This window comes from Heterocephalus glaber, unplaced genomic scaffold, assembly GCF_053883595.1.
Source record: "Heterocephalus glaber isolate CG9 unplaced genomic scaffold, H.glaber_assembly_v1.0 deba00000331, whole genome shotgun sequence".
Taxonomy (NCBI): Eukaryota; Metazoa; Chordata; class Mammalia; order Rodentia; family Bathyergidae; genus Heterocephalus; species Heterocephalus glaber.
This window is the reverse complement of record NW_028258142.1, coordinates 22,952,866-22,968,383: the sequence shown is the minus strand read 5'-3', so window position 1 is coordinate 22,968,383 and position 15,518 is coordinate 22,952,866. Positions and strand designations below refer to the sequence as shown.

The window sequence follows — 15,518 nt, the reverse complement described above, 5'->3', positions numbered from 1 at the left end:
AAATGTGAAGTTAAGGTGGTTAATTAACTCTTTCTGAAGATTTTAAGGTTTTTGTCAAAGTAATACATATACATATATTAAAAAAATCAAATAGAGCTTTCCAGTTATAATCCCTATAGGCAGTTAATTTGAACTTTTTGATCTGTTCTTTTGTTACTTGTTTTCTTATTTCTAAATAATATCCTTATGCTACTAAATTTGCATTTCTTCATTTAAGATATTTGGAGTCATAGAAAAGGGTACAAACCTGGACCTGGGAGGCAGAAAGTCTGGATTCTTATCCTTCCTCTGCCACTTACTGGCCATATGTCCCTGAGCTAGACACTTAAACTTCCTCTGCCTAATATTTAGATAGGAATAATAATAATAACAATGTTTCCCAGATTTGCCCTTAATGTTTTAGGACCTGGGGCTATAGTACAAATGGAGACCAGATGGCTGAATATTTCAAGGTGTGATTAAATATTTAAAAGATACATTTAAATATTTAAAAGGTCTATACCATATGTCTAAATATTTAAAAGGTTTAAATCAAACTGTGTCTGTGGCCTGCCCATGTCCACCCAGGGCCTGTCACTTATGCTCCAGGCATCTCCTTCTCCATCAGGGTCTAACAGATGCCCTTGGGTGTGGGGGACACTGGGAGCTGGGGTGACAGCTGTGTCTCCTGGGTCAGCCCAAGGTGGAAGCAGATGTGGATGAACCCACTCTGCCCAGTGATAGTCTGAGCAGCGGGAGCTTTCCAGGGAGCCTGGATAGACAGATTTCTTTATCCAGGAAAACCTCCTTGTGTTTCCCTCACACCCCCCACCTGCCCCAAGCTACTTCTGTTTTGTGTTGAAGGACAGGATGGGGTCTGGGAGCTCAGGTAATTGGATGCCTGGCCTGCCTAGGTACTGCTCTTTCTCTAGTGACCCAGGACAGAGGCTGTGACCTGCACACTTTCTCTGAGCCTGTTTCCAAAATTACAGGACCAAACCTTCCTATGAGACTGAAAAAAATAACTTGTTTTTTTTGGTTACCAGAGATTGAACTTGGGACCTTGCACTTGCAAGGGAGGCGGCAGAACCACTGAGCTAAATCCCCAGGCCTGGATTGAGCTTTTGCTTTCATGCCTTTTTTTTTTCTATTTGGCAGAATTTCTTTTCTGGTTCTCCTCTGAGAGATATCCTGGTTTCCTTGACTCTGTTTTCCCACCTATTTTATCTTTTGTTTCTGTTATGAATATTTATGATTCCTAAAAGTTCCCTCATAACCTTTTTCTCAGAGGATATTAATGTATGCATATAATATTCTCTTCCACCCCTGTAGTATCTGTCCTGGACCTTTTGTGCCTGGTGATAGGCATTTGGTTCGGGATAAGGCTGTGCAGAGCTGGCTTCTTTGCACATCCTTGAGGAGCTGCACTCTTCACTGGAGGATCTCACAAGTCTGTCTGGAATCTCTTCACCAAAGCTCTGTTTCCTAGGAGATGCCTGTGGGCTGCTGCCTGGGGAACAGATGTGGGTTTGGCCTTAGGGGTGGAGGACATGCATAGCCATTTTGTCTGTTCTGCCTTCAGTTTGGTCTTCACGGAGCATCCATGGCTTTGATAAGCTGACGAAGACCCCTCTTCCCCTTCCCTCTGCTCAGGGAGCAGGGGTCAGGGGCTGCACGGACTCACTTCTGTCCAGCCCTGCATCAGCCCCACCACTTCCCCCTCTATGCTCGGCCTCTGTTTCTTCTCTGACTCCAAGGCCTGAGCTGCTGGAGTTCCTGGAACTGGACATCCTGCATCTGCATCCCCGCCTTCGCTAGACCACTGCCTGGAACTTGTCTGCCTGCCAAGGCAGTGGCCTGCCCTGCACTCTTCCTTTCTCCAGATCTTTTCTGTGCCTTTTACCTTAACTTTGACTTTGCCCTTCATGCCGTGTTCTTGGGTGCATATATTTTGTAATAGTTTTTGAGATATGATTCACATGGCATACAATCCACCTCCTTAAAGAATACTGCTTGATGGATTTTAGCATAGTCACAGTTGTGTAACCTTCATCACAGTCAGTTTTAGGACATTTTCATCATGTCATAAAGAAACCCTGTACCTTTAGCTGTCACTCCCCGGTTCTCCCAATCCCCTAAGCAAGCACTGACCTACTTTCTGTCTCTCTGTATTTACTTTTGGTTTTTTTTTTTGGTCTTCAGTGCCATTTATTGAACTCAGGGCATTAGATATCCAAGCACTGAGCTCCAGCGCTATATATGTTTACTTATAGAAATATTTTAAAAAATAACTTCTAAGGCCATCTTTGTAGGATTTCAGGAGGGAGAGGAATGAAACAGATGTATTCAATCTGTGTTGTTTCTTGGGTAGCCCTTACCATATGTAAAATATTAAAATACAAAAGACATGGTGCTGAGAGCCCTGTGGTGTGTGTGCACCTCATCCCAGAACTATGCTCCTCTGGCCTGGCCTCGTGGCCCCATCATCTGTGTGAACGTAGGGTCCAGGTGTGGGCTGGGCTATGCAGGGCACTGATGATGTCACAGCTTTTCCTTGGCTAGTGCTTGACTCGGGGGACACAGGTCTCAAAAGCAAGAGAAGAGGTCACGGGAGAGTCAAAGAGACAGTGAGATAATTTAGATGGAGCTTTGCTGCCTTTGAGAGAAAATGGTGCATTTGTTTCTATTTGTGAACTCCAGGTGACCCTCCTAATGGCTGATCCTCAGAGGAGAACAAGGGCCACACCTGCATTAGGAGAAAGACCGTGCCTTTGGAAATGAGGTGAAATGCACTAGTGAGCAAGTGCCACCCCTCTGTGAAGAGCTGATGAATCCTCTTCCCTTTTGATCCAAAATGTCAGCGTGTCAGAACATCTTCGTTGTCTTTTTTCAGACAGGATAGTACAGGTTTTCCTTTTTTCCACCTGTTTTATTAGAACTAATAAACAGGGGGAGGAAATAGTATATTAATGTCTGTGTGATTGAAGTGTTCCATATGTTGTGTTTATTTATATAGTAACCCTGTGTGATATGGCTGTTGTTAGTACCTCCCATTTTGAAGGTGAGGAAATTGAAGATGTCACTTTGGAAGCTGGAGAAGGGGTTTTGCGTACTAAGCTAATGGAGAGAGAGAGAGTAGGCATTCAAGGTCAAGGAAAGGTGCAAGCCAGAAGGAAGGGTGGATCTGGCAGAAGCCCACATAGGCCTTCGGCTGAGCAGATTGTGTAGGGTCAGATCGTGTAGGGCCTCTGAGTAGGAGGCCACGATGTTTGCACTTAATTTGGAAGGAGATTTTAGGTGCTTAATTGAGGGAGTGATGGAATTAAGATGGGGTTTAGAAGATGAATATGGCAGTTACAATTAGAGGGTGGAGAAATGGAGAATGGGGTATTTAGGTGTAAGGCAAGACAATCTATGCTAGAGGCTGGATGGAAATTATAAAGGGTGTGTGTGTAAACTATGTTTCCTAGGAGAATGTACAAGGCCTGGTAAGAGAATCACGGCAGGTGAAATTTTTAGTTTGATAAAATAATAGTGTAGAAAAAGCCCAGTTTTGATGAATTCCATTTAAGATATTTGAAATGATTGTGGGACATCTAATTATAAATATACTTCAGGCACTGTAACTGGGTATCACAAGATAAAACAAAACTTGCAGTTGAACCTCTCTGAAGAGAAGTAACTATTATATGATTGATTTGTGAGTGTTTAGTGACGGGGCCGTGGGTGGGTACTAGAGATTGAACCCAAAGCCTTCACATATTCAGTTCACACATTAAACCCTTGCCCTTTAAAACCAATTTTTTGTTTTTGTTTTTGTTTTGGTACTGGGGATCGAACTCGGGTCCTTGCACTTGTGCAGCAGACGGTGAAACCACTGAGCTAAATCCCCGGCCCTAAAACAATTTTTTGAAAAAAGTTTTGAGACAGGGTTTCATTAAGTTGCCCAGGCTGGGCTTGAATTTGGGACCCTCTGCCTTAGCCTCCCAGAGTGTTGGGAGTAGGTGTGCACCACCATGCCTGGCTGTGAATATATTTTTTAAATAAATTGGAGGTCTAAACTTTGGAGAATGTGTGCATTTACAAAATTGTTAAGAGTTTGTTTTTTGTCTTACTGTGTAGTCCAGGCCAGCTTTGAACTTGCTGTGTAGCCTGGCTCCCTTCAAACAAATGAACCTCCTGCGGCTCAGCCTCCTGAGTGCTGGGATTACAGATGTACACCCCTGCACTCAGTATGTTAAGAAAGTTTTAAGAAATTTTGAGCCTATGTTGATGTGATTGTTCAAATAATTGTTTTCTTTAATTCTTCTGCATGCCATTGGCTAGTAATAACAGGTAGCATTTTTGCTTTTATTATATACTTTTCATATAAAAGTACAATGTACAGGGCTGGGGTTGTAGCACAGTGCCTGGCAAGCACAAAGTCCTGAGTTTGATCCCCAGTACCCCCCCCCATTAAATAAATAAAATGTACATTAAGATAATAAATTTTATGTTAGGTCTGTTTAAATAAAAAAAATTAAACATATACCCAGCTTTCTGTTCCTAAATGCAGGTCATTAATATAATTAGGTTGGCTTTGTGATGTGGGTAGATTTTTCATGTTTAATTGAGAAATTATCCTGTGTATAACTTACGTATCCTACTTATGGCTGTTAACTTTCGGAATTGTAAAATCCATTTATATTGCTGTTGTGGAAGGAGAGGCTGGCCTGGTTAGGACATATCTGAGAGATGGCGAGAGAGGGAAACGTTCCGTTTCTTTCCATGTGACCTGCATGACCAAATCTTTAGTGAGGGAACTGTCTTTCTTTTGTTTTCTTTTTAGTATATGTGCTGCCGAAGTGAGCACACTTTTGTTTTCTTTTTAAAGGTACTGTAGTCATTTTAGTCATTTTCTATATTACAATTTTGGTGTACAGTTGTCATGTTGCCTACCATTCATTGGTTAACAAAGTAAACCAAATAAATAATTTATTGTCTCTGGCTGTAGACTGGGGCTGGCTGTAGTTAGGGGAGATCATCTCAGTCATTCTGTGTGCAGAAAGCATGGAGAATGTAAACTTGAAAGTTCTATTTAACTTTTTTTTTTGGTTTGGTTTTGTTGAGACATAGTTGCTATGTAGTTCAGGGTGTCATTGAACTCACTATGTAGCTCAGGCTGGCCTCAAACTTGGGGTGATCCTCTTGCCTCATCCTCTGTAATGCTGAGATTACAGATGGATGAACCTGGGGATATAGTACAAAAGGTATTTATTTGTTTGTTTTTAAAATTTTTAATTAAAAAATTTTTGTGTGTGTTTTGAGGTAGGGTCTTGCTATTCGGTCCAGGCTGGCCTTGAACTCAAAATGTAGCCTAGGCTGGTCTCAAACTCAAGGTGATCCTCCTGCTTCAGCCTTCAGAGTGCTGGCCATTACACCAGCATGCTGGTGTACGCCACCATGGCTGGCCGAAAGTTAAATTTGAAGTATTTGGTTTTATCAAGGCAAAATAAATAGATGAAATAAAATCATGTTGGGAACTAGAGGTTTGTGTTTGTTATTCCCAGTTCATGATTCAGCTTAGATCATAGAGATGCCAGGGATTGTGAGGTTGTATAAGGAGGCAGTTAAATTGTGGGCAACTGAGACAATATAAAATTTACATGTTGTCCTTTATAAGAAACCTCACTTGAGAACCACTTTCTTGCTGAATATGAATAAACTGTAAACTGAAAAGAATATAATCTTTACTTCTTTTCTCAAAACAGATGTAAGGGCCGGGGATTTAGCTCAGTGGTTTCGCCGCCTGCTGCGCAAGCGCAAGGACCCGAGTTCGATTCCCGGTACCAAAGGAAAAAAAAAAAAAGAAACAGATGTAAGGTTATTTTTTTTTTTTCTTTTCTCTTTCTACGTCCCATGCCACATTAATTATTTTGAGACAGCTGGCTTTGAATTTGAGATTCTCTTGCCTCTGCTTCCCAAGGAGCTGGTATTATAGGTGAGCAACAACAAGCCTGCCCAGATTAATCTTTAAATGAATTATAACCCACAAGTCAGAATTTTATATTTCTGTAAATCCTTGGGGCTCCTGGGGAACACTCCCTTGGCAGTCCTTAAGCTGTGCAGGATGATGGCTCTCGGGACTCCCTTCCTGACCTGTCCCCAGCCGAGGAGAGAGCCTACCTTCTGCTGTGCCTGGAGAAGCTGGGCTCCTCACACCTGACTGCCAGAGCTGCTGCTGCTGCTTGTGGAACCTCCTGTGTACTGTGAAGTGTGATGTTCGTGACTTTTGTGATTTTACTGTGGTTTAGGGGCCCAGGTGAGGTGCTGCTGCTATATCTCCTGTTTGAACATTTCTTGTGTCCACCTTCCTGCCTTTAACCTGGCAGGTCAGTCCTTTATCCTCAGCATCTCCTTCTGATCCCTGCCCAGCTGGGCAGGCTCATAGCCCAGCCTGGGCCCTGTGTCTGACAGGGGCTTCCCCCTGACCCTCTTCACCCCAGTCCCATCCTCTCCACTGAGGATGACCCATCCTTAGCTCCTCGGTTTTCTCCCTTAATGACAGGATCATCACAAACCTTCTCTAGAATGTGGGCTTGACTAAGGGGCCCGTGGGGCTGCCTGTGATTGTGAGATGAAAAGGGTAGGAACATTTCCAGGAATAAACCAGTGGTTCCTTGTTGTTTGAATTTTATACTTACTGTTTTGTGTTGTGTCTGATTATGACAAGGTTCCCACTAAATATCAGCAGTCCCTCTCCATATCCGCATGTATGCTATTACCCGCATTTTTTAGGTGGAAGAGTTTTGGATACAAAGAAGCCTGGGAAAAAAAGGGATTGCTGGTGCTGGAATGGAGCTATGCTGGAAGGGGTGTTGTGTAGCCAGAACATTATAGGTCTAATCCGTGCACCAGAGTTTGTCCTCAGACACTAACTTAGTTTTGGGAACTGTGGGATGTGCTCTGCGTGCTCTTGCTTACTTATTGATAAGCAACAAGAATGTAAGTTAGTAAAGTTGTTTTCATAGAGCTGTAGAAAGAAGTAAATAAGAAACTTGTTATGTTCTTCCATTCATCTAGTTATTCATTTATCATTCACCAAGAAAGTATTTCTCTTAAAACTACTAAGCAAAACAGGGAAAAATAAAAACTTTCTAATATAAAAATTGAAATAGTATGTAGGATCATTTTGTTGCCTTTGACATTAGCTAATAAATATTTATAAAGTTGAGGGACCAGATGCACTAAAAATAGCTAATACATATCTAGCAGCAATGAAAATTTGTAGCCTTTGGGAAACCATTTTGGCATTTGTGTTCATGGGTCAGGAAAGATAACCTGTGGTTAGATCAAAATTGGAGGACTTATTATTGCTTTTTTTTAGATTTATAATCTGCATTAATATAAGAGAAACTATGAAAGAAATCTGTTTAACTGAGAAAAATGTAGCACTTGCTATATGTATCTCAGTCTTGTCTTTGTAGAAAGCCTTGTAACATCCTACAAAACAAGTGTCATGTTTCATAGTTTATGAAAGGCTATCTGAGGACTTCTAATGTTTTCTTAGAGAAGGTAAATGTCATTGGCATACAGACAGGGCTGGGAGGAGGAACAGGTTGTAGGGAACACAAGGAAGTTTAAGTTTGACGTGCTGTTGGGAAGAGCCAGGTGGATTGTCTGTTCTGCTGGCAGTTGGCAGGAGAACAAGGGCCCAATGTAGACACCTGTGAGCTTGGAATGTTTGTGATTGCTGTGACTGGTGGGAGTTGCTAAGGTTTGAGGTGGTAGATGATCATGTCTGAAGGGACTCTTGGAGAGAAGAGAGAAGAGGAGGTTCCTAGTAAGTAAGGATAAGCCCCACAGGTTCCTGGCAGTGCTGTGAGATCCAGGAGAGGAAAGATGAGTGGAAAATGAATTCTGCAGTAAGGACCCAGGCAGTGAGAGCTGGGACAAGCAAACAGAGAGTAGGAATGGACGGCTTTTGGAGTTTTTGTTTTATTTTGTTTTTGACAGTGCTGAGGATGGAATCTGTGGCCTCACACATGCTAGGTAAGGGTTCTATTACTGAGCCACACTCCAGCCTTTTTGGAGGGTTTCTAGCTGTGAGACACTTGCTTTATTTCGTTTAGTAGCTCTAAACAATAGGTTGAAATTTCTGGGATCAGAAGAGTTTCAGATTCCACAGTTTTTCAGTTTCTGGAATATTTTCATGGATTTCACTGGTTGAACATCCTCAATCTAAAAAAAATCCAAAATGCTCCAAAATCCGAATTTTTTTTTCTTTTCTGGTACTGGTTATTGAGAGTCCAGGACCTTTGCACTGAGTTACATCTCTATCCACCCCCCCACCCCCCTCCTTGAGCTAGGCTCTTGCTAAGTCACTAAGTTAGTTGCCCAGCCTGGGCTTGAACTTGATATTCCTGCCTCAGCCTGCTGGAGTACTGGGATCACAGGCATGCATCACCATGCCTGGCTGAAATCCAAAACTTCTGGGCACCTACAGGATGCTGGAAAAGTTTTGAATTGGGAAACATTTCACATTTTGCCTTTCCAGATTAGGGATGCCTAACCTTTACTTACATCTTGATTTGTACCTCTGAGGAATGAGATGGTAGAGAAAGGATAAAGGTGGCCTCAGGCCACTGGCTGATGGAAGTGAGGAGGAAGTGAAGAACTCCAGAAGAGCTTCACCTCCAAACCTGCCTTCTCTCTAGTATATCCCATTGTCTGGATTTTCCTTTTTGACTCTTTATTTTGAAATAATTTGTACTTGTAGAAAAGCTGCAAAAAATGTACCGAGAATTTCCATGTGCCATCAACAACTTTCTTTAAGGTTAATGTCTTGCATTAATTATAATGCAGTCATCAAAAGTTTAAAAACATTCCACTGGCTCGGGATGGAGGATGGGCCAATAGGGGAGGGATAGACGAGATTTGAAGGAAGGAAGCACCTGGAGAGTTCTTGCCTGGTGATTATTATTTTTAACTGCAGAGAGAGAAAAGGATAGCTTTCAGCAGAGGGAAAAGTTAAAAACAGCCTCTCTCCCCTGACAGCATGGCAGTCAATAAGGAAGATCGAAAAGGGATTGCAGTGCTGTATGTCCTTGAGGCCCCACTGGAGGGTGAATGCAGGGCTTTGCAGTCTGGCCTCTCCTTACCTGCCTTTCTCTGGGGCTTCCCTGGGCAGCTGGAAAAAGCAAAAGAGCTGGCTCTTGTTGAACTTTCCCCTGGATCTGGGAGTGCATGGAGCTGAGGGTTGGGAGAGGCAAGTGTGTTAGTGAGGAGGGCTGAGGTTTGTAGGGAACTTCGCCTCTGCAGGGCACTTTCCTTAACTGCTCCTGCAGGTCAGTACAGGCCAGTTTGCAGAGCCTTGCAGGGAAGGGCCAGGAGTGGGTTTATTTCTGTATTTCCCAAGTTTGTGCCTCCATTAATGGTGGTAGTAAGTATGTCCACATTTCTATCTCCAGAAGCAGTTTGAATATTCACATCTGTTACATTTCAAAGGGGGAATATTGTAAAAGAAGAAAACACTTCCCTGGCCAAATATCAATTTGTCTTCATAATTGATAACATGGGGATAACAAAACTGGTAAATATCTATTCTAGGCAGTGGCAACTGTAATTGCTAATTTCTTCTTAGAGGGCATGTATTTTGTTTTTTCACTTGCACACACTCTGTGGTTGCACACTGTGTTACCCAGCATACGCTGCTTAGATGGTGAAGTTCTTCTGCTTGTGTGGGGCTGTGCTGTCAGTCTTCCTCCTGTGCTGCAAGGTGAGAGGGCCTAGGGGTGTGCGCGCGTCCCTGTGTGTCAGCTTTCTTCCGTGTGGCTGCGAAATAACCTTTACTTTATTAAAGGCTACTCTCGAGATTATGCAGAGTCTGTCTATGTAGGGTAAAGATAAAAAGAACAGTCCGTGAAGGCATGTGGCCTTCAGATGGCATGCAGTTTTGAAGAGATTCCATAAATCCTTTTACTAAAAACTCTACACTTAGATATTCATGTATGTATGTATGTGTATGTGTTTTTATGTGTATGTTGTGAAATCTGGGAATCTACTAGTTGGTTTTTTTTTTTTTGGTACTGGGGATTGACCTTGCGCCTGTGAGGCAGGTGGCAGAACCACTGAACTAAATTCCTGGCGCTACTAGTTTTTCTCTTTGAATCTACTAGTTTTGGAGCCTGTTTCTCCTCTCCTCTTTTCCGATGGAGAAGCAGTAAACCAAGAGTCCTAACAGCTGCTCCGGAGATGTGGCTGGCCACATCTGTTTTCACTTGGCCACTGCTGGTTTGGAAGAGTGAAACCATGAGGCAGGCTGCATAACTGAACTGCGGTGGTGTTAGGAATGGTATCACAGTGAGAAAATACTTTTTCCCTGATGAGCAGTTCAGATTGAAGTGGGATAGAAGCAAAAGGTCAGCTGGAGAAAGAGAGATGAGATTTCTTTTTCTTTCCTTGGTTTAGAAAGCCCTCAGAATCCTCAAGGTGAAAAAGAGATTAGTGGTAGAGGCAGAGGTAAGGTTTGCGTAATGGTGCAGTGGGAGGAAGAAGAATGTGAATATAGGCAGCCGAGGGAAGACAATCCCTGTGTGTTCCTTTTGAAAATGCATAGATTGGGGAAGCTAAATTTCAAACACTGCATAGTATAAACATATGTTATAAGACCTTTTATGTTTGAAGGAAAGAAGGATAAAAAGTGTTAGCACTATAAATTTGTTACTTCTTTAAAAATTCAGTGGGATAAAAAAACCCAAAATGACCAGATAGTGTCTTTTAAAAAAAAGACAGAAAGTCCCTAAACAGAATATCAGGCTTTGTCAGGATGGCTGAGTGGTCTAAGGTGCTGCATTCAGAATATCAGACTTTGCCTGGCAAATGCGAGGCCCTAAATTTGATTCCTGGTTCACCCCCCACTCTAAAAAAAAATCAGACTTTGTATGACTACTGGGGCTTTGTGGAAAGAGGTAGAATATGGTCAAGATGGTCAGGAAGACCGTTAGGATTTAGAGTTCATGGATTTTTTTTTTTTTTTGGTACTGGGGATGGAACTCAGGACCTTCTGCTTTCGAGCTAGGTGGCAGCACCACTGAGCTAGATCTCCGGCCTAGAGTTCATTGATTTTTATTAAGAGGAATATTAGTTTCTTTGTGCAAATGGGAATCTGATGTGATTAGATTAACCTTTGCCTGTTCATTAAGGCAGAATGGGCTGGCTTTAGGCATATCTTTTCCTTGGGGGATTATTGAAATTAGGACTCACTGGTTGGATTATCTGGAGCCTTTTAACACTGACTTTCTAGTTTGAAATTGGGAATCCAACATCATTTATTACAAAGAAGAAAGTTTTTTATTGCAAACTATAAGAAGTATGATTACAGAGTGAATAGGTCTTTTTTTAAACACTTGATAACTTTTGGCTTCTGCTAACAAAGATGCAGTGTCTTTCTATAATTTTAAGAGGCTTTGGTAGGGAAGGAAATGTTTTGTCTCTGTCATAGAAGGGAATAAAGTGATCACATGACAAATTTCAGTCTTTTCGACTTCCTTCTTTTGTAAACAGGTCCAGCATTTAAAAAAAAATAATAAATTTATTATCTTTATTTTATTTTTATTTTTATTTTTTTTTGGTACCAGGGATCAAACTCAGGACCTTGTGCTTGTGAGGCAGGTGCCAGAAACATTGAGCTAAATCCCCGGCCAGCATTTTTTTCCTGTAGATATTTTCAGTGTCTTTGGGTGAAAGGGCATTCTACATTAAGCATAGATGCAATTAGTGAAGTGTTGTGATTTATATAAGGTGTAGCTTAAAATCAAAGACCATTGGTACCTTTAAAGGAAGATATATGTATATATTTGGTACCGGGGATCGAACTTGGGTCCTTGCGCTTGCAAGGCAGGAGGCGGAACCATTGAGCTAAATCCCTGGCCCAGGAAGATACATTTTATAGGATATAAATGAAATGAATGACATCGTTATAATAAGTAAAGCTAATTCTGTTTGAAAATCAAGCTGTTGAGGGAAAGGGAAGCTAAAGTGAGATTTTTCCTATGTTGTTTTTTAAGAGAGGACTGAGATTTACTTTTGTAATGTTTTTAAACAAAATATTTATTTTTAAGACAATGGTACCTAGGAATTGAGGTGGAAAATGAAAGAGACTTTCAGACGTAAACATTCTCTTTGCATTCAGTATAACTGAGAAGTGGGGGTGGGGGTTAAGAACTTTTTTCTCCAAGGGGAACATTTTCTCTTGGCTTCCAGAGTGTGGGAAAGGAAAAGGTAATAGGACAATGTGATTGTGGGTAGGAAAAACATTTCTAGAAACCCAAAAAGAGTATGAAGTTACAGAGTGGTATTTATTACATTAATTATGCAACCTCAAGAGGCAAGTCTACCTGCCATAGGGATCTCAGATTTCAGAGGGACCATGTGCCCTCCATTGGCTGCTGCACTGGCCTTTTAAAAGTGTCCCTTATACCTTTCAGCATACAGTCAGGCTTCCTTCAGGTGAACTAGGACTGCTGGCTCATAGTATTTGTTTTTGTTTTTGTTCTTTTTCCTTTTTTGAAACAGTATCTCACTATGTAGTCCAGACTGGCCCTGAACTCACTAGATAGCCCAGGCTGGCCTCTATGACTTATAGTTTTTAAACCATTGGTAATTTACTTGCATAGCTTCAGAGTGTCCTGCCTTCCCCGCCAAGAGGTTAAATCTTAGGTGGAGAGAGGAGGAAGGAGCAGGGTGCGGCTCTGTCCCCCTGGAGAAAGAGCTACTCTGGTTTTGGGAGTGCCTTCTCACCCCCAGGGGCAGTTTGCAGGCTGGGAGGATCCTCTCTAGCCTTTCTAGACCTTATCTCTGCTAGAGCTGGACAGATAGACTAGAATTTACGTAGTATAGGGGCATTAAGCTAGTCCTGACTAAATGATGTCATGCTGCTGTGGTGAGCATGTGTCTGAATCAGGCAGGTCCTGGTAGATATAACAGGAGAAGGTGAAAAGAGTCATGTTTTAATCTTACAAATACTCATTTACTGATGTGAACTGCCAGTCACTTGTTTCATTTCACATGGTGACCTTTTGTCATTTCTTCTGGTCACGTGTCTTGAGCCAACCTCCTGGTATTTGAATTATCTTTTACCATCTGACTGTCTTCTGGGAAGAACAGTATGAAACTCTATGATGTCTCTTGCTTACCAAATCATGACATGAATTCTGCATAGCTATAAAGAAAGGCTAGAGGGATTTAGATAGGGCCTCGCTTAACCACTGGGTATATCTGGAGCCTAGGTCCTAGTGACTTTGGATAAGTGGTGGCACTCAAGATCCATCTTTTAGGCCCTTTCAACCAATGGTGGTGGAGGCAAGGAGTGGTTCCTGATCCTGTGTCTTAGGTTTTTTTAAAAACTGTGATCTACAACTTTGAATCACGTGGTTGGTAAAGATAGACCACAGGGATGGTTTATTAATATAGCTTTATTGTGGGTATTCAATTTATAACAGAAATGTGATACTTAAAAATAAAAGTAGTGACATTCAGGGATTATTCTTAAGTGGGTGAATTCTTACATGAATATAGTATCTGACAGCTGAATTTTTCATCCTCCACATTTTTCAGTTTAAATGTTCAGTTTCATTTTAAAAAGAAAATCATAATCACAGACTTTCCTCCTGGGTGTGACTTCATAGCTATTTTCATGTCAGTATCTCTTTAGGAATGTTTTGTTTCCAATGTGCCTGTCATATTGGTGATATTTTGATGCTGGGGATATGCTATTCTGTGTCTGGTCCTGTAGGCAGGAAATAGTGACCATAGTTTTTTCCTGAGTTGAACAAACCACTGGGAAAAAAGGACACAAGGCTTCTTAAACTCTGTATAATGGACACATGTGCAAATGGAAGGTGATTTATAGTTCAGGTGTTTATTTCATCTGCAACAGCTTTTCCCAACTAGTCTTTAAAGGGTTTGAACATCTCCCCAGAGTTAATATGCTGTGGGTCTTAGCAGGTATGCATTTGTGGTATATATCACTTTCACAGGGTTGTATATTCTTGTCTCTGTAGAAAGTCTACCTTGACCCCAGTATTGTTATTTTCATCAGGAATGCATGATCTTTTACAGATTGTACAAGAAAGAAAATCATTAAATACTTACCTGAAATGTGAAAGACAGCTTCACAGGGACCACTAAAATAGATTTAATGGAGGAATAACATAGTAGATACTGAAGAGCCTAGAATCCAGGAGTATTTATCTGTAAATCATTTAGGCTCATTTTTCCATTGAAAGTTGCCCAAATCAGCTTTAACTTTCTTCCTTTCTGACTTTGATAGTTACTTGCATGGTTCCTCTTTCTCTTCTATCCCTTCTCTCTACTTTTCTCTTATCTTTCCTTCCTCCTTCTTTTTCTCTCCTATGTTTAAGCCTTGTTTCTTCTTCCCGGTTGCCTTTCCTTCCATCCATCTTTTGCTCTTTTCATGGCTGCTTGCTTTCAGGGCAGAAGGGAAGACCCAGTCCAGTGAGATCCCATTACTTCCTGAGGGTCTCAGCACTAGTGAGGGACTGAGCCAGGCCCAGGCCTGTTCTGCTGTTGTAAATCTAGCCGCTGGCCTCTCTTGTGCCACCTGATGTTGTTACTTATTTGGCATTTATAGTATAAAGACGAATGACACATTGCTTGTACTCGCTCAGTGTATAGGCTTACTAGGTGAGACGAGACAAATGCACACATTTGGAGGACGTCTGGAAGGTTATGGAGTCTGAAGATGGAGCACTTTTGGGGTTCAGATAGGACAGTGATCTTCTCTGTGGTGGAAGTTTTACTTGAGTTCCACTATCACTTGTCCTTTCCAGGTGAGGTGGAAGGTCCCTTTAAAAGACCCCAAGCATTGCATATATTTGTTTGTCTGTCATCTTTCTGCCTTTCTCCCCACTTCCCTCCCTCCCCCTCTTGCTCCTACCTTCTTCCTCCTCCCTCTCCTCCCTCTCCTCCCTCTCCCCCCTTCCCCCCCCTCCTTCCCTCCCTCCCTTCTTCCTTCCTTCCTTCCTTCCTTCCTTCCTTCCTTCCTTCCGTTTTGCTATGTGGTCCAGGCTGGCCTTGAACTCACTATATAGCCCAGTCTGTCGATCTCTCTGCCTCGGCCTCCCATGTGCTGGGATTACAGGCGTGTGCCATCACACCCAGCCTATTTAGATGTCTTTTCTTTCCCTCGGTACCGGGGATCAAATGTGCTTGTGAGGCAGGCGCAGTTCCACTGAACGAAATCCCCAGCCCTACATGTCTTTCATTTTAAGTAATGGCTTTGCCTCTCCATTTTCCTAAAACTCTTATCTTCCCATCTAAGAGTATTTCAACATGAAAGGAAAATTAGAATGAAATAAAAATGGATGGTTTGTTAGCTAGCTTTCCATTGCTGTGACAGAATACTTGAGAATAACAATTTAAAGGAGGAAAGATTTGTTTGGGCTCATGATTTCCGAGGTTTTAGTCCATGGGTATCCAGCTGCATTGCTCCATTCCTTGCCTGTGTTGAGGCAGGAACATCAGGGCAAAAGGGCATG

General features: G+C 42.0%; 1 protein-coding gene across 16 annotated transcripts in view; it reads left to right on the top strand.

Annotated features, from left to right (window-relative positions):
• The window catches only part of Znf532 (zinc finger protein 532), a 118,101-nt gene that overhangs the window by 37,426 nt on the left and 65,157 nt on the right, over positions 1–15,518 (top strand). For 9 of the 16 annotated variants that reach the window (XM_087192032.1, XM_087192029.1, XM_087192026.1 and 6 more), the window contains one exon: positions 14,649–14,810. The exons of the other annotated variants lie outside the window; for them this stretch is intronic. In XM_087192032.1, the coding sequence (XP_087048158.1) occupies positions 14,723–14,810 (88 nt within the window). In that variant the 5' untranslated portion in view covers positions 14,649–14,722. The remainder of the gene's footprint in view (positions 1–14,648; positions 14,811–15,518) is intronic. 16 annotated transcript variants of the gene reach the window in all.